The 22,236-nt window shown below is 58.9% G+C and overlaps 1 protein-coding gene across 1 annotated transcript in view; it reads right to left on the reverse strand.

The window, feature by feature from the left end:
- CROCC2 (ciliary rootlet coiled-coil, rootletin family member 2) overlaps positions 1–22,236 on the reverse strand; it is a 72,650-nt gene that overhangs the window by 19,520 nt on the left and 30,894 nt on the right. Inside the window, 11 exon segments of the mRNA XM_027115664.1 lie at positions 53–264; positions 553–910; positions 1,415–1,564; positions 2,440–2,596; positions 3,197–3,414; positions 6,523–6,666; positions 9,753–9,866; positions 12,580–12,756; positions 13,363–13,532; positions 14,029–14,156; positions 17,689–17,882. Coding sequence (XP_026971465.1) covers positions 53–264; positions 553–910; positions 1,415–1,564; positions 2,440–2,596; positions 3,197–3,414; positions 6,523–6,666; positions 9,753–9,866; positions 12,580–12,756; positions 13,363–13,532; positions 14,029–14,156; positions 17,689–17,882 — 2,022 coding nt within the window.

Below are 22,236 nucleotides of genomic sequence, written 5' to 3' on the forward strand. Positions count from 1 at the left end.
TCCTGCCAGGGTCTCAGTGGATCCAGGACGGACAGACAGAAGGACAGCAGACCAAGCGAGCAGCCCCTCCCCGCCCCCATTCCCGCTCCTGCCGGGCATCCCTCAGCTTCTGCGCCAAGTCCCTCAGGGCGTCCCTCACCGAGGCCACGGCCCCCTCTGTGCTGCAGTCTCCCGGGGCAGGCGAGGGCCATCGGAGCGGCGAGCGGGACCGGCCGGGGGTGCTGGCACTCTGCCGCCCAGGGGAACCCTGGGTGCCCTCTGAGCCTGCAGGACAGTGACGACTGAGAGAGCGTGGTGGGGATGCGGTGACAGACACACAGGTGCCCCGTCCCCCTTTCTCTCTGCCATCCCCGGCCATGGGGAGCCTGGGGAGAGGCACAGGGCTCAGGCCCCCGCTTCTCTCCTGCTGGCTCTGCTCCCAGACATCCCTCCTTTGGATTCCTAACCCTAACCCTAACCCGAGGGTCATGGGCCCTGGGGGGCGGGGGTGATGCCCCAGGAGGGTGACACAGCTGGGACAGGAGGCTGCCTGAAGCCACAGACGACCCTGACCTTTGGTGGGGGAGCCGGGCCGCTTGGGGGAGGCCACGGGGCTCTGTCCCCGGAGCCCCAGGCCCAGGCGGAGCGTGGACCACAGCCGGCCCAGCTGGGCCTCCGCCTCCCGCCTGGCGCCCTTGGCCTGGGCCACCTCCTGCTGCAGGCCGCCGAGCCGCTGGCAGGCCCCGTCCAGGCGAGCCTGGAGGCCATCGGCCGTGCCGCTGGCCTGCTGCAGCTCTCTGGTGACGCGGTGCAGCTCGGCCCGGAGGGCCCGCTCGGTGCCCCGGCTCTCGCAGAGGCGCTCCTCCAGCTGCTTCTCCCGGGCCGCGGCCCTGGCTTCCGCCTCCACCAGCGTCTGCTGCAGCCTCAGGACCTGGGGGAGGGACTCGGGGCTCCAGACCCACCTGCTCTCTGAAGACTCCCCAGCCCGCTTGGCCTTAGCCCCTGCTCGGCATGTCACAGCTAGGGGGCCCTGGACCTGCTTCCCACCCCCTGTCTGACTATGGGGACACCGAGCCCAGGTGGGGAGGGACACCCCAGAACCATGGAGCAGGTTCTGGCAGGCAGCAGAGCCCACTGGCAGCCTCACAACCCTGGCCAGACGGGGCGATGGCCCCAGGCTGTGCCCTCCTTGGCCTGCGTGGGGCAAGCCCCAGGCAGACCCTGCTCATGGCCTGACTCGTGCCCCCATCCCCTGGGATGGTCCCTCCATGGACTCGGGCAAGGTGCCCGTTGAATACTCATGAGTGAATGGGGGGTAAACGGAGACGCCACAGCCCCTCAGGAAGTGCCCAGGCTGGGGTGGAGACAGCCAGTCCCCCAGCTTGGGGCCCCGCGCCTGCCAGACGGGAAGCCCTGGGCGCTGCTGGGCTCCTACCTCCCTCTGTGAGCCCTCTCTGGCTGCCTGTGCCTCAGCCGCCAGCCTCTGCAGCTCCGGCATCCCCTGCTGTGCACCCTGTGTGCCCCGGACCTGCATCCGGCGCAGCTCCTGGCTCTTCCTCTGGTTCTCGGCCTCCAGTGACATCACCTGGGTGTGTGGGGTCGACACTGATGGGGTCGCCTGGGCCTCTGTGCCAGGCCTCCCTGACCCCTGCCTCTGCTCACATGGCCCGGGAGAGAGCCTCCCTCCCGGGCAGCAGACTGCACTCAGGGAGGCTAAGGCCACGTCCAGTTCCAGCCTGGGGTCTGTGCCGTGTCCCCCGCAAGACCAGGCCCTTGGAGCTGACTCTCTCTGCCACTCCACACCCTCTCCTGGTGTCTCGCCTCTGGAGCCAGGACACTCTGTGGAGCCCAGAGATGTGAAAAATGCGGGTGCAGAGGCCACTCGAGTGAGGAAGGGTGCCTGTGCCCGTCCCTACAGCAGACAGTTCACCAACCGATTTGTCTGCAGAAGTCTGGCAAAACTGGGCGTGCACACTTTGAAGGCAGTCTAGGGCCCTCCTGGGTGGGCTTGAGACCAAGGTGGTCAGTGTTAAATGGCCCTGACCTCGGACGCCAAGGCTAAAGGATGAAGCAGTACCCATCTGTGCACCCTGAGCCCTGAGGCGGCCATGACGGGAAGAACCCAGGCCACTCGGGGCCATGGGAGCTGCCCACCCCGTGCCCCCGACAGCCAGCATCACCACCGGGCGCCTGAGAAGACGTGCTGGGAGAGCCCCACCGTCGGTCCCTCTGTGGAGCGGAGTCCCCTCCGCGTGGCGCCCTGGCTGCACTCCTGGCCCTGAGAGTCCACGGGCGTCCGAATGGTTGTTTTAAGCCAGTAGGTTTGGGGCTTGTCCTTGTGCCCCACAGGCAGACCAAAGCCAGACCCCGTGAGTCCGAGCAGGGCCCTTCTGCTGTGGCTCCAAGTCTGGGGGTGGGGGGCGCTCCTGGAGGGGTGTGGGCTCCAGGGCGGCCCCTCACCTGTCTGCGTAGCTCCTGCAGCTGCCGGCGGGCGTCTGCCCGTGCCTGCTGTGCCCCCCACAGAAGGGCCCGCAGCGTGCCGGCCTCCTGAGCCGCTGCCCGCGCCTCCTCCAGGACCAGCACCTTCTGCGCCTTCTCCTCCTTGGAACGCTGAAAGCTGAGCAGAGGGTCACAGCCTTGGGCCGGGGAGCTCCCTGGGGGCTCCGGCATCCCCCAAGGAGACGGTCCTGGCCACCCGGCAGGCCGCCCGCCTCACTCCAGCCAGACACTCCCCACATCCGATTCGAGTGTGCCGAAGCCCAGCCTCCTCTGTCTGGGGACGCCTCTGTCTGGGTCCGACTGCCCAGCTCGCCGGGCCCCTCACCGTGTCTCAGCCCCTCTCCCCACTCCCCTCCCTCTAGCCACGCTCCTAGAGACCCAGTGTCCAGCATCCGCCGGCACCTCTGCTGCTCCCCCGGGGGGGCCGCAGCTCCGGCCAGGCTGTCCTGCCTCTGGTAGGCATCCCGGAGCCACTGACCAGGTCCTTGGCCTCCCTCTGCTCCCCAGCCCTGGCCACCTGGGGCCTGTCTTGCCTGCTGAACGGAACTTCCTGAGGGCGAGGACAGGCCTGGCGGCGTCCCAGCCTCCACCTCCCGGGCCAGCACCGTAGACCCTTTGGACGGGCAGCTGGCACCTGGGTCCGTTGGGTGTGTCCACTTCACCATCATCTGGCCCAGCTCAACAGGACCAGGGCTGCTCTGTGGGGCGGCCGCCCTACCTGGCCTTCTCCTGCTCGACTCTGCGGATGGTGGCCCGCAGCTCGGTGTTGGAATCCCGCAGCACGTCCTTCTCTCGGGCCTCGTCCTCCAGCAGCCGGCGGGCGTCCAGGGCCTCCCTGTGCAGCCTCTCCCGGCTCTCCTCGCTGCCCTGCAGCTCCCGGCGCAGGGCGGCTAGGCCCTCCTGGGCCTCGTCCAGCTGTGCCCGCAGCCTCTCGGCCTGGGGAGGAGTGTGTGTCTCTAGGGGCCAGCTGGGGGCCACGGGCCAGGGTCAGCTGTGGCCTCTGGCAGCGCCAGTGCCCCCCCAACACCCCGGCCCCGGGTCGTCAAGTGCTCGAAGGAGAAGCAGGCAGCCTGGCTTTGCCCACACCGCTGAGGCTGCAGGACGGCTCACAGGGGCCCATCCCAGAGCCCTGGCAGGAGACACCCTGGCCCTTCCTGACCCTGGTGCTGCCCTGCGCTCCCTCCCTGGACCCTGGGGACGTTGGTCACCGGTCAGCAGGGCCTGTGTGGGACACAGCTCGGCCCACACGTCTGCACTGTCCCCACCTGTGTCCCTCGGGCCGGCTCCTCCCCTTCAATAAGGGTGTGGACCCCGGGCCACCGCCCACCCTGGTGTGGAGAGCAGCCTCAGCAGCCCAGGTTCCTGAGCCCTGCACGGCTGTGGGCACGTCCACTGCCTCGGGCCTGGGCTCCCTCTCTGTGAGGGAGGGAGTGGGGAAGCCAGGTCTCTGAGCGACGGCACCCTCAGCGTCCTCTGGCCGCAGCAGGGCCGCTCGGACTGGGCTGTCGCTGTCACAGGAGCATGGTTCAAGGTGCCCGCCACAGAATCGAGGGCCTCCTAAACCCCAGGGGTGAGGGCAGCCGAGGCCCCAGGGTGGGAAGGCTGTGGAGCCAGTGGGGACCTCAGGGCCCAGCAGCCCGGACCCTGGCCTCAGGCCACCCGCACCTCTGTGAGCTGACCCGAGCAGGGGGAGAGGCTGCAGGTGTGTCCTCGTCCCCTGCCAGACCTGCTCCGGGCCCAGAGGGGGACTCCCACCGCGCTGGAGCCGGGACCTGTGTCATCTCCTGCTCCGGGGCCCTCCTCACCCCCTGGCTTCCGGGCAGGGCCTGCGGGCTCCGTGGTTTTGTGGGGCTGAGAGCCGAGCTGAAGCGTCCGTGGCGGTCAGGGTTCCTAAGCGCCCTGGGTTCCTAAGCTGCCTCAGGGCCCCCGGGGCTCACCCTCTGGTGGGAGGCGCTGGAGGGAGCGCAGACCCCGGGAAGGGGCAGCCCGGCCCGACATGCGGGCTCTGGGGCTCGGCCGGGATCCCTGGTCTCCCCACCGACCACTGGCGCACTCTGGAGAAGGCGTGCCCCAGAGGAGGAGGTGGGGGAAGCCACAGAAACGGAGCCTTGTCCAGGCGCTGGTTTGCCAGAGCGAGCCCCACTTTGCTGGCTGTTTCAGCGGGACACTGTCCAGGCCCCCGGCCGGCCTGGCTCCCGCGTCCGCCGGCTGTTATTGTTGTTCTGTTTTTGGGAAGGGCCCCCCTCCGCTCCCCTCCCGCCCCCCACATGTGGGAGCCACAACTGCGCGGAGCATTTTCCGCCGAGCTCAGCAGAAATCCACCCGAAGGTCAAGGACCAGCAAAAGGGCCTATCCATCATAAAAGAAGCTGTTTTCATTTCCCAGGGCCCAGGAGATGAAAACAAGCAAAACAAACGCGGGGGAGGGAGCCCCCCGCCCCCCCCCCCCCCCCCCCCCCCCCCCCCCCGCCTCATGAGAACAACCACCCCTTTTACAGGAATTTTACAGCCAAATCTCTTAATGTGATTATAATAATTATTTCTTTACTAGAAATTGTATAAACAGACTCTTTTGAAATCTCCTGCAGGGAAGTGACCCGAGGGCTCTGCACGGGGGAGGGGCTGCTGAGGGGCCCTGGCCTGTGTGTGCGTGTTCACACGTGTGCATGCATGTGCAAGCACACACGTGTGTATGCACACAGCATGCGTGAGTGTGTGCATCTGCACACACCTATGTGCAGACGTGCGTGCCCACATGTCCGTTCACACGTGTGTGTGATGCTCATACGTGTGAGGACTCTCGGGGTCACGTGTGCTGCTTGTTGCACAGATGTGGTGCCCATATGTGTTTGCATGTGTGAGTGCTGTGTCCACGCATGAGTGCATGTGTGTGCACTGCCACTCTGTGTGTGCACGTGTGTGCATGGGGGTGTGGTCTCCATGTGCACAGGCGGTGTATGTATTGCGTGTGATACACGCACACACACACACGCACGCACACACGCACATGCACACACGCATGCACGCACGTGTGGACCTCAGGCACGGCTGTGAGAGGCCTGGATGTTCCTCCAGTTTAAAGGCTGTGAAAGTGTTATGGTTTCCATGGCGACTCTGGGCCAGCCTGGCGCCTGGGAGGGTCCTCTGGGCTCCCTCCCCCTGCCATTGTTCCCCTTGCCCCCCTCACCCGCCTCAGCCACCACCCCGTCCCCATTCTGGGGCCCCTCTCCTTTCTGGGGGCGGCCGATCGGGGAACCTGAACTTCCCACGAGGCATTGCTTTCTCCCTTCACCCACCAGCACAAACGTGCCCCCCCCCCGGCTCCTCCCCCTGCCGCCCCCAGTTTTAAAATCTCATTCTGCTTCCCCGTGTGGTCGCTGACCGGGCCTGACTTCGAAATCTGTTGAAAGGAGACCTTTCTCTTTGGGGGCCAAAGTAAACAGGCTGTCATGTTCAATCACGCTCTCGTCCTCTCCTGGCCCGGCTCGGGGGGCTGGGGGAGGGCCCGGCCCCTCTGCTCACTCTGCTGGCCGCTCCCCCGCCCGCCTGCCAGCCTTGGCGCCCGGCCCGGGGAGTGCATGAGGTCGCTGGGCCCCGGGGCCCCTCCCCCAGCCCCAATCCCTGTGCCCGCCTGCCCGCCCCCTCCCAGCGTCCCCACGTCCTGTCAAATCCCCTTCAGAAACACCTCCCCAGCCTGCCTGCCGAGCTCCGCTTGCCCGGGCCCAGACTGGCCCCCACCCCGGGACACCTCACAAGGCTCTGGGGGCCCCGCACCAGCCTCTGGGCCCTGGCGGGGCCCGCGCGTGGCTGCCCCGGGACACCCCACTCGCTCTGCGTGTCTCCCCTGTCCAGGGCGGCCTCGCCCCCCCAGGGCCTGGTCCGGCGGCATCCAGGCCTCACGCTGTGTGCGGGCTGCACCCGCTCAGCAGCATCTCGCCCGGGGTCTCCCCACGGCTTGTTGGAAGGTGGGTCCCGGATGCGGGTCCCCTCCTACCCCTCAGGTCACACCTGCCTCGCAGGGGCCCCCCTTCCCACCCTGCCTCACCTCTCTCCTGGCGCTGCTCCGCTGGGCCGCCATCTCCCGGAGCCTCTCGCCCAGAGCCCTGGCCTCCCTCTGATGGGCCGAGACGGCGTCCTCGAAGTGGGCCTGCAGGGCCTTCAGGTCTGCGGTCGTGGCGCTGATGGTGGCCTGGGGGGAGCAGCAAGCCGGCCGCAGCGTCAAGTGTGCCTGGCGGGAGGCTCAGGCCCCCACGGGCAGCCCCACGCTGTGCTGGGCCAGGCGGGCAGCCCGCTCGGGCCACGTGAGGTGGGCCTGGGGCTCCGGATGACCACGGCCAGTGCCGCCAGTGCCGGTTCCTGAGGGTCCCAGTGGTGAGGGGGGCGGGGCAGAGGCCCCGGTGTCGGGGTCGGGGGGCGCTTCCTATGGGAAGGGCTGACCCTGCCCCCTGAACTTTCAAGCAGGCGGGTGGGATTGGGGGACGCTCCCAGGCTCTAAGTGTGAGAGTACCTGCGACACGCCTGGTAGGGGTCGGGGTCGTCCCTATTCGGACCCGCGGCTACGCCCCGAACTTGGATGTCCACGCGGGCGGGACTCAGCTTGGCCTGACTCTGCTTTCCGGTGGCCGCAGCGCCAAGACGCTCCTCTAGTGCTAACCGAGGGCCACCTGGAGCAGGGGGGCCTCTGGGCCACAGGCTTGGCCATGGCGGTGCGAGAACCCCTCCTGTCCATGAATGAGGACACCACCTGCCTACCCTGAGCCCGAGACCCAGCCTAGCTTCCTGGCCAGGACATACCCCCGCCACCGCCCGGGGTGGTCTGGGTCCCCAGGGGCAGTTTCCTCCGCAGGGCGAGGGACAGAGCTGGCTCTGTGCTCCAGGGAGGCCTGGTGCCCTGCTGCCCCCGACGGGGTCTCTGGGAGACACCCTTCCCCCGCCCCTTCCCAATTCACAGGCCACTGTCTGAGGGATCTGGCAAGCTGGGGCTCTATCAGGCCAAGCTTCCTGCCCTCGGGGAAGGAAGCTCGCTGGTGCCGCCTCTGTTCCTGGCCCCTGCTGTCCATCTCCACTGAGAAGTGTCACCTTGGCGGCCAGGTCTGGCTGTGCCCCCAGGACAGCCCCAGCGAGGCTGCAGTGAGCGCTTGGTGTGGCCAGGGTGGGGTGCGGCTGTCCATCTCCACTGAGAAGTGTCACCTTGGACGGCCAGGTCTGGCTGTGCCCCCAGGACAGCCCCAGCGAGGCTGCAGTGAGTGCTTGGTGTGGCCAGGGTGGGGTGTGAGTGGAAGGACTGCCGGCCAGGTCTGGCTGTGCCCCCGGGACAGCCCCAGCGAGGCTGCAGTGAGCGCTTGGTGTGGCCAGGGTGGGGTGCGAGTGGAAGGACTGCTTCCTCGGGATCAGGAACCGCAGGACGAAGCCGGGAGCCCCTGCACCGACGGGGGCCTTGCTTGTAGGTCACCCACAACTGCTGTTCCGTGGCCGGCATTTCTCCCCACCCTCCCCTCTCAGTGGGTTTTAATTTCCGTTTTCCAAGTCAAGGTGGCAAAAGAACCCTTAATGAGCTCCCGGAAGAGCCCAGCTGGCGGGCAGGCCCCCCCCCATCCAGTGGGAGGCTCAGAGCCAGCTCTAGGGAGGACTCCCAGAGAGGCTCCTCTGCGAGCCGGGGCCTCTGCTCCCGGGCCTTGGGGTCTTTCCTGGCCCGAGGGAGCAGCTAGGGGGTGGTCGGGGAAGGGAGGTCCCCGTCCCATGGGGCTCCCACACCCCTCGCGGCTGTGTCCATGGTAGGACAGAGCAGGGCGGGGGCTCCAGGGAGAGAGGCTCTTAGGCAACACCTTCCCGGGTGCCAGGAGCGGCCCGGGACTGCTCTGCTAGTGACCCGGGGGTCCAGGTCGCTGCATCAGGAGGGGGTGAAGAAACACCCTGGCAGCCAACCCCTAATTGCAACACTCCTTCCCTTGCCCAGCGCCCCTCCCGCCACGGCCCGCTAGGTCGGAGCAAACGGCCTGGGCTCCCCAGGCCTGCCATCTGGGTGTCCTGCCCTCGTCCAGGGCCCCTTGCAGTCTCTGAGCACGGCCCCGCTTGTGGGGTCAGAGGGTCGCCACCCAGCCCTGAAGCCTGCGTTCCACCCACTCACTTGTTCATGGACTCACTGAGCCATTAATGCAACACCAGGAGAGCATCTAACCCCGCACCCTTGGGGCTGGGGACACACCGGGGACCGGGGTGAAAAATGAAGGTGGGCAGGCTGGAAGAACGAAGGCGGGGGCAGAGGAGACATGGCGCTGGCCCAGCTGAGCCGACTGGGTGCGGCTGGAGTCCTGAGGGCAGGGTCCGGCTTTGCCCTCGACCACCCCCGCTACCTGCGGGGGGACTGCGTCCCCCAACCTCACCGTGAGCCATCCCCCCGGCCCCCTCCTCCCGTGGGCGGCAGGGCCCTGGCCTCTGCGTCACCCACCCGGGGCCTGGCGCCACTCCGTAAACAGGCCGAGGCTACCCTGCCGGCGACTGCAGCGGTGCCCAGCCCCGCCCGTGGGGTGGGGCACAGGGCCCCAGTGTGGCCACCCCTGCTCCCGGAGTCTTACTTGCTGTTGCCTGCTCTGTGCCCCCAGACGGGCGCTACTGAAGAGAAGCCAGGGGCCCCAGGTGACCCCAGCTGGCTGCCCACAGTGGCCTCCATGCACGTGGGGGCCTCTGCCCACTGGCCCAGGGTGGGCGGCTACCTGCTGGGGTCTCTTCTGGCCCCTCGGCAGATGCCTCCCTCCAGCTCTGCTGGGGATTCTCTATGGGGTCCTTCTGGTGAGCGCTTGCCTCAGTTACAACGCTGGCCTACCCGCTGGGTTTCTCCTTTGGGAGGGGCCTCTCCAGAAAGTCAGCCCCAAGAGGCCCTCGGAACCTCCTACAGCTATGCTGTGCCACAGGCAGCTGAGGTCAGACAGGGAAGGCCAGGGGCTGGGGGGCTGGCGGGCATAAGCCTGGTCTGCCCCCTCTGTTGCTGGTGCCAGGCCCTCCCTCTCTGGCTTCTGCCCAGTGGCACAAGGGTGACTGGCCTGCTGCCCCCCACCCCTGTCCCACCCCATCGCCTTTGCTTCCCGCAGAGACACTGTCCCCTCCCAGCAGGGGATCTGGAGATCCCTGGGGGAAACGGAGGCTCGGGTGGGCTGGGTGGAGGGGATGCATCCCTGGGACCAGGCAGGGAGGGGGCGCCTCTGGGGTCTGCCGCCCCTGCTGGGCTGTGCAGGCGGCCAAGCCAGGTGTCTCGCTCCGGCTGGGGTGCGGGCTCACCTCGGCTCGCTCCTGCCGGCCCCGGGCCTCGTGCTGCACCAGCTCCAGCTCCCACGCGGCCCTGGACAGCTCCTCCCTCAGCTGGCTGGTCTCCGCTTCTCTCAGAGACAGGGCCTGGGCGACAGGGGCAGGGTGCTCGTGAGAGGGCTGGGGGGCTCTGAGGAGAGGCTCAGCAGAATTCTGGGTGCCACGGCCCTGCCAGGACGCAGGCTCTGGGAGGAGGAGCCCCTCAGAGGCAGCTGCATCCTGAGGGGGTGGGTCCAGCCTGCCAGCCTGCGCTCAGGCAGCTCCCCTACCCCACCCAGGGTGCCTTTCCCCTCCCACCTGCTTCTGCCCAATACCTGCTCTCTCCCAGCGCAGGTCAGGGGGCTTCATGGGCCACCTCCTCCCTGGAGCCCTCCACCTGCTCCAGGCACAGAGCAGGAACTGCTAATCGTTCCTAACCTCCCCACGTGCTCCGCGTCGCTGAGGGTGAGGGGTGCGCGTGAGCCCCCGGAGATGCTGCATTTCACACACCAGCCCCGAGGTGGGAGGGACCCCTGCTCTGTCATCAGGCTGTGGGGTGGCAGGGATTTGGCAATGCCCGTCAGTCACAAATGCACATCCTCTCCCTGCCAGGCCCACTGGGGAGGGCAGCCTGGAGACACGCATGACCTACGCTCGGGGTCTCCGATGAGTATTTATAATGTTATTTATAATGACAACAAGACTCCCACCGAAGGGAGGCCAACAGAACGAAGGGGGATCCCTGCACACGTCGGGGCGTCATGCAGCTGTGGAAAAGAACCAGCGAGCTCTGAACACAGTGTGGAAGCCCCCAGGTCTGTTGATCCTGAGAAGAGAAAGGTCCAGAATATTGTGTGTCCTCTTCGTCCCTGTGCTACAGAGGCGGGCGTAGGAGCGTGTATTCCCACTTGCTGGCCTGTGCACGGCAGTCTCCGGGAGGAGGTTTGTAACAGAGTGTGTCTGCTTTTTGCCCTGGGTGCTGGGGGAGCCTCTAAGCCCCCGGAATTTCACAGGTGAGGGTTGTCTGTTATTTGCGGACCCTGGGGCCACACCTGAGCTTGTGCTAACAAGGTGGTCGGAACCCTGGGGCAGTGAGCCACTGAGACCGGCCTGACCACCCAGCCTCTGGGAAGGGGCTGGACCCTGAGTTTAGTCCATCACACCCACACAAGGAAACACCAATAAAACCCTGGAGTTTACCGGCTGGTAAACACCCTAATGTGCCAGTGGGTGGCCGGCCCTGGCTCTGCGGAGAGAGAGCCCGTCCCCGTGTCTCTGCACTGGGCTCGTCCTGGCCTGTGTCCTTTACAATAGCACTAACGGCAAGTGCGGTGCTTCCTGGAGTTCTGTGAGTCACGCTGGTGAACAGCTGAATCCGGGGCTCTGCCCTCCCCGGACATTCGTACGATGCTGTTCCTCTACCACAGCCTCCCGACCCTCCTTCAAGCCCCACCCTCGACACGCCGTCCTCACTTTCAGGAAGCAGCAGAGCGGAGTGGCCAAGGACATGGTCCCCACTGCCCAGCAGGTGTACCGTGCCGCCCTGGGCAAGTTATTCAACGTCTGTGAATCTCTGTTTCCCTCCAGTCAAAGGGGCCGATAAGAGCGTGAACCTCTCAGCGTTGTGAGAGTCAAACTAGAGATGCAGAGTCTGACAACAACCTTGGTTATTCCTGCTACTGTAACTCTTCTCCCACGATCTGTAGCTGTACCAACCCCTGAGCGTCCTGTCACAGTGCGACAGCCCACAGGAACGTGTTTACTTGTCCGTCCCCTTCACTCAACAGCGCGCGCTTCAGGGTGGCGCGGGATACCGGAACTGTCTGCACTCACAGGGTAGCTTTTACCTGCCCAGTGTCTGAATTCCAATGGCTTGTGGGATGGGAGGCGGGTTGGGTGGGTGGCTGATGGATGGACACACTGATAGCCGGCTGGCTGGTGATCAGATGGATGGAGGGATCATCAGACACGTGGACAATCAGTGGATGTGGGTGGGCAGCTGGGTGTGTGGATGGAGGGAAGGGTCTTTAAGTGAATGGATGGATGACTGGCTGGGTGAGTGGCTGAAGAGACGGATGGTCAGGTGAGTGGAGGATAGTTGTGTGGATGGACAGTTGGGTGGATGTTTAAGCAAGTTGATGGACAGATTCATGGTCACGTGTGTGAATGGCCAATTGGGTATGTTAATAGACGGCTATGTACGTGGGTAGACAGCTGGGTGTGTGAATAAAGGATGGCTATTCAAGTGAACGGATGGATGATGGACAGGGGAGTGGAGGGACAGTGAATTGCATGGATGTGTAAATGGGCAGGTAATTTAATGGGCAGATGGATGAATGGTTGGATGGGTAGATGGATGGGTGGATTGGTGGATAGATGGGTGGATGGATAGATGGATGGATGGATGGACAGGTGGATGGATGAATGGCTATGTGGCTGGATGGACAGATGGTTGGATGGGTGCGTGGTTGGATGGATGGATGGATGGACGGATGGATGGATAGATGGATGGATGGATGGATGGGTGGATGGGTAGATGGATGGATGGATGGATGGACAGGTGGATGGGTGCATGGTTGGATGGGTGGATGGATGGAAGGACGGATGGATGGATGGATGGATGGATGGATGGGTGGATGGATGAATGGGTGGATGGGTGGATGGTAGGTGGGTGGATGTCTGTCCACCAGGACTGCTGTGGAAGATCAAAGCTGCAATGACAGTGGCGTGGAAAGGTTGCCCCGCACAGCCCTCTCGCTGGGTCGGAGAAGGCAAGTGATCAGACACGAGAGCTCCCACTGCCTCGTGGTCGGCCCATCACCTGCTGCATCTCGCGTTCCAGCTGAAGGAGACTCTCATCCCGCTCACGCTTCAGGCTCTGAATCTCCTCCTGCAGAGGCTCCCTCTTGGCTGCACTTTTTGCCACCAGCTCCTCCTCCTGTTCCAGCCTGCGTGCCGCCACTTCCTTCTCCTCTGTCACAGACAGACTCGGGGTCTCCTGGGCCGAGGAAAAGGGACAGGCCATGAAGACTCACAGGTCAGGACTCGTGAGACCAGCAGGCGCCTGTGTTCCTGAGTGAGACTGGGTTCGTGGGACGTCAGGGCAGGACAGGTGCCCAGGGACCGTCCGGTCCAGCCAGCCTCACGCCGACACCTCACACGCAGTGACACGCGCTGCGAAGGGCTCTCTGGGCCCCAGCGGCTACCACCCCCCACTCAAGTCACAGCTCAGAAACTTTTCCTGAGCCTCCACAGAGCACCAGGCACCCTGACATGCAAAGTGTGTAAGGACGTGTCACTCGAGGCCTTCTGGGACTGTGACCAGCGGGACGTCTCAGAGGGGGACAGAGCTCCGTCCAGCTATGGGTCCTCAGACTGCGGCCAGGTCAGCCGACGCCCGTGGGTGCCTCTTCCGTGAGGGACAGGGCCCTGGCCGCCCACGCGCACTGTCAAGGGTCCTCTGGCCCAGCCTCAGCATGGCCTGGGCACCCCTGCCGCCCGGCTGGTCTCCTGGGCCCCTCCCCAAGTGCCTGCCGTCCCTGGGGACATGGTAGACTCCTGGGAAGCGGCTGGGCAGCTGGGGGCTGGTCCCAGGGAGGCAGACCTTCTCCCTCTGGAGCCGGGCTAGGTCCTCGAGGTGGGCCAGCGCCTCGCTCTCCAGGGCCAGCTGCGTGTCCTGCTCCTGCTGTATCATCTGCTGCAAGAGCCGCCCCACGTCCCCCTGCAGCTTCGTCTCCTGGACCTCCCAGGTGCACTTCAGCTGCTCCATTTGCACTGTGAAGGGACAGGCGCATCTGACACCCGCCGCGGGGCCCTCCCTCACCCCTACCTCATCCCCCGGAACACCCTGCGGCCCTGTGAGCCCCTGTGGAGTGGCAGCCCCCGGCTCTGAGGATACGGCCCAAGCCAGCAGGACAGAGCCCCCCAGGTGCCACTGCAGGCACGTGTCCTGATCCCAGCCTGCGCTGGGCAGCCTGCATGCTACAGGGTGGGCTGAGCAGGGACGGGCGCACAGGGGGTGGGGCCGGGGGCTGCCACACTGACCCTGTGGCCACAGCCCGTTCTGAGCCTCGGGCCAGCGCCGGCAGCAGTGCCCACCCATCACAGAGAATAGTGGCACAAGTCACTCAGACACACGAGCTCTGGGCTGCGTTTGGGCCCCTTTGGGGGCTGGGGAGTGGGAGCAGAGCATCAGGGGACGAGCTCATCTAAAGGGTCCGTCTGGGGCTGGTCTGGGGACAGGAGCCGAGGGGGCCTGTCTGCGGAGCACCTTGCAGGGCCTGCCGGGCCAGCCTTGCGCTCTGGGCCTCTCCCTCCAGCTGCTCCTGCCGTGACTGCAGCTGTGACGCCAGCTGTTGGGCCTCAAGGAGGCTGTTCTCCAGGGAGTCCCTCTCGGCCCTGCAGAGAGTCACCAAACAACAGGCGAGTCACTCACTGGCGTGACTGGCGGAGGATCCTGCCAACGAGGGACAGCGTGGAGCCCATTTGCTAGGACAGTGCCCGTCAAGGCTGGGATGGTAAATCAGAAGGCAAACGGGGGACAGCTCATTCATCGTAAATCTAAGAACAAACTGGACCCTGCATAAAAAATGTTCCAGGTGGACTAAAAAGCTAAAATGCAAAAACAATACAAATAGACAACAACTAAGCGACTCAGAACTGTAAAAATAGTAGAAAAAATCCAGAAGGGTATTTTATAATCTTAAGCAAGACATAAAAGCCACAAGACAAAAATAAGGAGGCCAACAGATCTGAATACACTTAAAGAGAGGGAGACGGAACCTTCTGTGCAGAAAAGATTCCACAAACCAAGTCAAAAGACAAGGGACAGGGCTTCCCTGGTGGCGCCGTGGTTGGGAGTCCGCCTGCCGATGCAGGGGACACGGGTTCGTGCCCCGGTCCGGGAAGATCCCACATGCTGCGGAGCGGCTGGGCCCGTGAGCCATGGCTGCTGAGCCTGCGCGTCCGGAGCCTGTGCTCCACAGCGGGAGAGGCCACAACAGTGAGAGGCCCGCGTATCGCAAAAAAACAAAACCCAAAAAACTAAAAACAGCACAGGGCTTCCCTGGTGGCGCAGTGGTTGAGAGTCCTCCTGCCGATGCAGGGGACATGGGTTCGTGCCCCGGTCCGGGAAGATCCCACATGCCGCGGAGCGGCTGGGCCCGTGAGCCATGGCCACTGAGCCTGCGTGTCCAGAGCCTGTGCTCCGCAGCGGGAGAGGCCACAACAGTGAGAGGCCCGCGTACCGCAAAAAACAAACAAACAAACAAAAAAAAAAGGGACAGACTTGGAGAAAATATTTGCACTAAATATGCAAAGGGTGAATGTCCATCACATACAAGGAGCTCCTGCCAATCAATGACAGAAGGCGTCTGATCCTACAGAACAATGAGAACAGTGACCGTTATTCACAAAGAAAACACAAATGGGGAATAAACGTAAGAAACTCACTGGTCCTCAAGGGGGTTCTAATCACAACTATGATGGTTAATCGATTACATGTCACATTAGCAAAAGCTTAAAATAACGATCATATCTAGTGTTGGCAGGGTGTGAGGGTGACTTTCTCTGGTTGGGGGGAGGGGGGCTGGGAAATTTCAGAACGTAAAGCGTGCATGTCTTTGGGCCACAGCAATCCCACTTCTAGGCGTCGGTTCTTCAGAAAATACACATGAACCAATGGCGCAGCGCAGCGACGTTCCCCGTAGCTCCACACGGGGCGTCAATCACACTCAGCTTCGATGCCATGAAATGCTGGAATGTTTCAGAAACTACGGGGCATCTCGTTAGCTGCTAAGACAATGAGGACATTCTCTTAAAGAGTCACTCTGAGAAGCAGCCTTCAGAGCGGAACTCGTGCAGCACGATTCCCCCGCGTGAAGAAGCCGCCTCTGCGTCTGGGCACAGACGCAGCCCTTCAGAAAGTGCCTGGGGTGCACGAGGTGACTCATGGCGGCACCCGCTTCGGGGGCGGGTGATGACACGGACTGCGTCTCTGACAGCAAATCCATCAGTCACCAGCCAGCCAACGAGCGTGTGCTCGGTCCAGTGCTGGGTGACGTACGGTGAAAAAACCAACCAACTAACCAACGAGGACACACCACACTCAACACAGATGCCCACATGAAGACACAGACAGCCGACGCGCAGCCCCAAACGGCTCGGTGGGTCAGGGAGGGCCACGGGCCATGGGGGACCTTGCTCAGCCTGTCCCGGCCCCGCCGCAGTCTCCCTCGGGCCCCCTGCACACCTCTGCCGCCAGTGTCAGAGTGGGGTGTTGTCAGCACCTTCCGGGGCGCCCTGGTGTCTGCAGAGCCCAGGAACCTCACTCCTCTGATATCCTGTCCCCCCTCCAGTCCCCACCCTCTTAAGCACCTCACATGTTCCCCACTCTCCACGTCTGGACGGCTCTCCCCAGCTTTCTGTGCCCACCCGGGCCCCTCTGAGGGGAGTGACCTGTGCCGGTCCCAGACACTCTAAGGATGTGTCCAGTCTGTCCCTCCACCAGAGCCTGGGAGCATCTCACTTCCTGGAAGGAGGCCCGGCACCACCAGCAAGGGTGCGTGGGATACAGGTGGGGACCCCAGTCCATCTTGCTGGAGCCTGAGAACTAAAAGAGGTCCGCGGCACCGCAGCCTTGTCAGGGCCTGGGACGGGGGTCCGGAGGACCTTGAAACCTGGGCTCCTCGGTCATCAGGAGAAGCAAGCCATGTCCTGTGCCGCCCTGTCACCAGAAGCTCAGACTGGTCCCTGTGAAGTGCTGTTTAGTGGGTGTGGGACTCCGTCTGGGAGCTGCAGGGCCTCCATGCACAGAGGCCCTGGGCCCAGTGCTGAGGCTGGCGGAGGGTCCCCTGACCAGGGCCCATGCTCTGGGCGGCAAATGCTGGCGGGAGGAAAGAGGCCCCCTTCCCTGTCCTCTGAGCACTGGTGGGGCCTGGGACGGGGCCAGGAGTGGGGTCTTGGGACCCTCTGCTGCCAGCCACCAGGAGGAGACTTCATCGGGCTTCCTGCTCCAACTTGTGGCCATGCTTTCCTTGGGAGGAGAGGTCTTCTGTGAAGAAGTTCGAGGACCTGGGCCTCTAAGTTTCCTCATGGCCCCCAGTACTGGAATTTCGGGAGGAACTCTTTCTACAAAAGTACTTCGATGTTCCTGAGGAGGGCACAAGGTGCAGAAAGCCACCAGCTTATGGATGTCCTTACAGGCCACAGGTCAGCTCAGCTCACCAGGCAACAGCTGGCAGGGCACCCTGTTCTCGCCTGCAGTGTCTGTTCCAGGTGTCCTGGAAGTGGCCCCGATGGTCTTCAGGGTTCACCCCCACCCCCAGCCTCGTGGTTCCCTGGGGCTGCCACCACCCGGGCTCCAGGGGTAGTCACGGGGCCCCAGCCTGCATGTCGGAGCCCTGCGACGCCCAGGATCTCCTCAAGGATGTCAAGCGGCTCAAGACGGCTGTGGGCAGTGGGGAGAAGGGCACTCTGTGTCTGCTGGAGGAGGAGCTGGGCGTGGCTGCTGGCCATCTGGCCAGCTCTCACCCCGAGCCTGCCCGGGAATGAAGTCTCCTTAGAGTTGAGCCACGCTGATGGCGGAAAGGCAGGCTGTTGAGAGCACCAGGAGCGCCTGGATCCAGCCTTGCCTGAAGCCGTGTGTACCCTGAACTGCTCAGATCCATGAGCAGGACGTTCCACACCTTTTCTTCTGCTGGTCTGAGGTGGGCCAGTGCAACCATCTCTCTCAGGAAAACTGTTCTAGGAAGGCTCTCGCTGCATTCACCTCTTCTAGGTGCTCTCTGACCCCACGGGCACTGTGTTTGCCCCTCCCTTACAGCCTCTCTCCCATGTAGACATACCTGCCCTGCCTTACAGTTGCTGAGTGACTGCCCATCCCTGCCACACCACAGGCTCCCTGAGGTCAAGGCCACATGACCCCAGGTACCTGAGGTCAGCTGCCTCCTCAGCTGTGAGCTGGCCCTGCCTCTCCAGGGCCTGCTGCTTGGCCAGCAGCTGGGCCCGCTCTTCAGACAAAGCCTCCTTCTCCTGCAGGGCCCTCTGGAGCGTGTCCATGTGGGCCTCCTGGTCTTGCAGGCTCTGGGCCAGCTGCTCCTCCAGGGCCTGTTTCTTGCATGTGACCTAGGGGAGGGGGAGGGGAAAGTCCAGCAGAGAGAGTGGAAGTGTGAGGAGGGGCCTCTCCAGGGAAAAGAAGGACTTCAGAAAAAGTGGTTTCATGCAGAACGGCATGGAGGAAAGAGTGGAGGAGGAGGGTGGCTATGAGACATATTGGACCCCTGGTGCATGTGTGTTTTCACAGCAGAGGGACCTCCACTCCTGTCACCATGATGGAGAAATTATTGAACTGAGCACCCCCAGGTGGGACCCAGCTGCCAATCTAAATGGTAACCTCTGTTGGGTCACAAGTTTCTGGGGTCAGGAGACATGGCACAGAAATGCAAAGAAGGTGACAGAGGAACAGATTGTAGCAGACTAACACCTCCACCAAGAACATCACAAAAATCTAGACAAAACCTATCACAGGAATCTGTATAAGGCCTCAGAGAGCTGTCAAGGTAGCTGGGTCTGAAGGAGCCAAGATCTTGGAGGAAAGGGAAACAGAAGAGTGAGACCACCACTCAGTATCTCTTCTCTCCTCAGAGCATGTGCTGTCCTATTATGAATAGGACCAGAAAGTGCAGTGGAGCATCCAGAATGTCAGGCAGGACGTCTGGCAATCTCAGAATTGAGACACAAACACCCAGAGTTCAGGGTGGGGGCCCTAGTTAGGAGCACAGGAGAGCCATACCATGAGGTCAACACCCCGAGGTAGCTCACTCTTCAAAAAAGACTGAAACCAGTTACAAAACAGCTAAATCCAAGACTGGATAAAGGTGATCTGCTCTGACTCTGATATCCTAAAATGAAAAGCAAATTCCCTTTGGAAGAAGTTTATATCACCCAGAGCCTCAAATTAGCTCTACAAAACCTCAAAATCTGTCATTCAATAAAAAATTATTAAGCACCAGGAGATAAGGCCAAAGGACTGAAAACGAAGAGATAAAAGACAATAGAAATAGACCCAATTTGGGGGTCCAGATGTTGGAGTTCTCAGACAAAGACCTGAAAAATGTTATAATTAATGTGTTCAAGAACATATCCAAGAAGATGGAGAATTTCACTAGATAGCTGAAGTGTGTGTGTGTGTGTGTGTGTGTGTGTGTGTGTGTGTGGTTGAAGTGACCATTTGAAGCAGAAATATTAATAATGTATTACAGAGTTTATAACAACATATGTATAAATAAAATATATGGCAACAAGCCCTAAGGATGGGAGGGATAAATGGAATATATTGTTGTCACGATCTTACATTGTTTGTGAAATAGTATAATGTTATTTTAATATAGACTGTGCATACCATAATTTTAAAGTAATCACTAAAATAATAACAAGAAGAAGTATAGCTTTAAAAAGTTAATAGAGAACATAAAATGGAATACTAAATAAATATGCAAATAACCCAAAAGAAATCTGGAAAGGCAAAATGTAAAAATTTACAAAAAAATGAGATAAATAGAAAACAAACACCTAGATGGTGAACTTGAACCAAGCATATCAACAGTTACCTTACATGTAAACGATGTAAACACTCCAGTTGAAAGGTAGAGATTGTCAGAGTAAATACAGAAGCAAGACCCGACACACTTCACATATACAGACATAGAGAAATGAAGGTCAATGTATGGAAAGGATATAACATGGAAACAGTAAGTAAAGAAAGTTGGTGTGGCTATATCAATATCAGAAAAATTAGATATCAAGAAAACAAATGTTACCAAAGATAAGAGGAGACATTTTATACAGATAAAAAGTCAGTTCAGCATGAAGACATAAAATACTAATTTGTGTGCTCCTAAAAATAGGAATTCAAAATATATGAAGCAAAAGTAGACAGAACTAAAGATAGAAATAGACAATTCCACAATCATAGAGATTTAAATGTCATTAATAGAACAAGTAGACAAAAAAATAAATCAAACTAATAAAGCAAACAAACTAATAAACCCCATAAGGACACAGAAGACTTAAACAACAGTATCAAGCAACTTGACTTAACTGATATTTATAGGCACTACACTCAACAATGGCATAATACACATTCTTTTTACATGAACATGGAATGTTCAACAAAATAGCTAATATGCTGGGCCATACAGCATGCTTCAATACATTTAAATCTGTTCAAATAATATGGAGTATATTTTCTGACCTTATTGGAATTACATTAGATGTTGATAATAATTAGATACTTAGGAAATTCCCACATTTGGAAATTAGGTAATATATGTCTAAATAATCCATGGGTCAAAGAAGAAATCACACAGAGAATGAGAAAATAGTTTGAACTGAATGATAATAAAAACACAACAGGCAAAATTATTAGAATGCAGAAGAAACAGCCACAAGACCAAGTAGGAAATCTGAATAGCCCTATATCTAATAAATAATTAAATTTTTATCAAAACTTTTCTCACAAAGAAAACTCCAGACTTAAATGACTTCACTAGTGAATTCTACCAACATTTAAGGAAGAAACAGAAATTTTAAAACACTTTCAGGACATAGAAGAGGAGGGAACACCTCCCAACTTATTTTGTGAGGCCAGCATAACCCACATTCCAAATCTGACAAAAACATTATGAGAAAAAAAATTATAGACTAATGTTCCTCATGAATATGCATGTCAAAATCCTTAAAAAACATTATGAAATTGTTTATCTCAGGTATGCAAGGTCGTTTTAACATTAAAAAATAAACCAATATAATTAGCTGTATTAACAGAATAAGAATGATGGCATGATCATCTTAATTCATTCAGGGAACACATTTAACAGAATTCAAAACCCATTCATAATTTAAAAAAAAATCTCAGCATGCTAGGAATAAAAGAGAGCTTCCTCAATCCGATAAGAGGCACCTATGAAAAGCCTATAGATAACATCATACTTCATGGTGAAATATTGAATTCTTTCCTCGTAGTTGAGTTTGGTAGGAGGATGGCCACTCTCACTACTTCTTTTCAATTTTGTTCTGTAGGTCTTTAGCCAGTGAATTAAGAGAAGATGAGATAAAAGTCACTGAGATCAGAAAGGAAGTAAAACTGTTGTTATTCACAGATAACATGATTATGTACATGTAAAACCCTGGCGCTTATCAATGAATTTGTCAAGGTTGCATGACTGAAAGTTAATCAACGAGATTATATTTCTATATACTAGTAATGGACATAGGAAAATGAAATTAAAACAGCAAGGCACAATATCAAAACTAGGAATTAATTTAATCAAAGACGTGCAAGACCTCTACACTGAAAACTACAAAACACAGCTGAGAGGAATTAAGTCAAGAAAAAAATGGAGAGATATACCATGTTCATGGATGGACAACTAGATACAGTTAAGATTTCCAGTCTTCTCAAATTGATCTATAAATTCAACACAATCCCAATCAAGGTTCTACCAGGCTTTTTTGGGTATAGAAATTGACAATCTAATCCTAAAATGTATATGAATATGCAAAGGTTTGAGAACAGCCAAACAATCTTGAAAAGAAGGATAAGATGGGGATACTCACATTACTTAATTTCAAGACATTAAAAAGCTACAGGGGGCTTCCCTGGTGGCGCAGTGGTTGAGAGTCCGCCTGCCAATGCAGGGGACACGGGTTCGTGCCCCGGTCCGGGAAGATCCCACGTGCCGCGGAGTGGCGGGGCCCGTGAGCCATGGTCGCTGAGCGTGCGCGTCCGGAGCCTGTGCTCCGCAACGGGAGAGGCCAAAACAGTGAGAGGCCCACGTACCACAAAAAAAAAAAAAAAAAAAAAAAGCTACAGGAATGAAGACAGTGCAGTTTTGGTGAAAGGATGAACACATAGATCAGTTTGCACAGATCAACAATATGATCTGGGCACATATATGCACATGTATGATCGATTTATTTTCAACAACTTGCCAAGATAATTCAAGGAGGAAAGGAAAGTCTTTTTGAAAATTGGTGCTGGGACAACTGGATATTAGTATGAAAAATAATGGACTTCAGTTCCTATTCATACCACACACCTGACTTCAGTTCCTATTTCATACCACACACCTGTGGTTCTCACACCTTAATGTGCATCAGCGTCACTGGGAGGGATAATTAAAATCCAGATTTCTGGGCCCCACCCACAGAGTTTCAGATTCAGTAGGTTTGGGGAGGGCAGCTGAGAATTTGCATTTTAAACAAGTTCTCAAGAGATACGAATGCTGCTGGTCTGAGGAACACACTTTGAGAACCACTGCTGTACAGAAAAATCAACTTGTAATGGATCATAGACCTAAGAGCTAGACGAAAACAGAGCAGGATATTGTCTCGTCCTTGGGCTAGGCAAAAAGTTTTCAGACAGCCCCTAGAAAACACTAACCATAAATTTTTTTAAAACTTGGTAAACTGAATTTTG

The sequence above is a fragment of the Aethalodelphis obliquidens genome, unplaced genomic scaffold (genome assembly GCF_003676395.1).
Source record: "Aethalodelphis obliquidens isolate GAN/ISIS:26980383/991018 unplaced genomic scaffold, ASM367639v1 scaffold2, whole genome shotgun sequence".
In the NCBI taxonomy this organism is placed as follows: domain Eukaryota; kingdom Metazoa; phylum Chordata; class Mammalia; order Artiodactyla; family Delphinidae; genus Aethalodelphis; species Aethalodelphis obliquidens.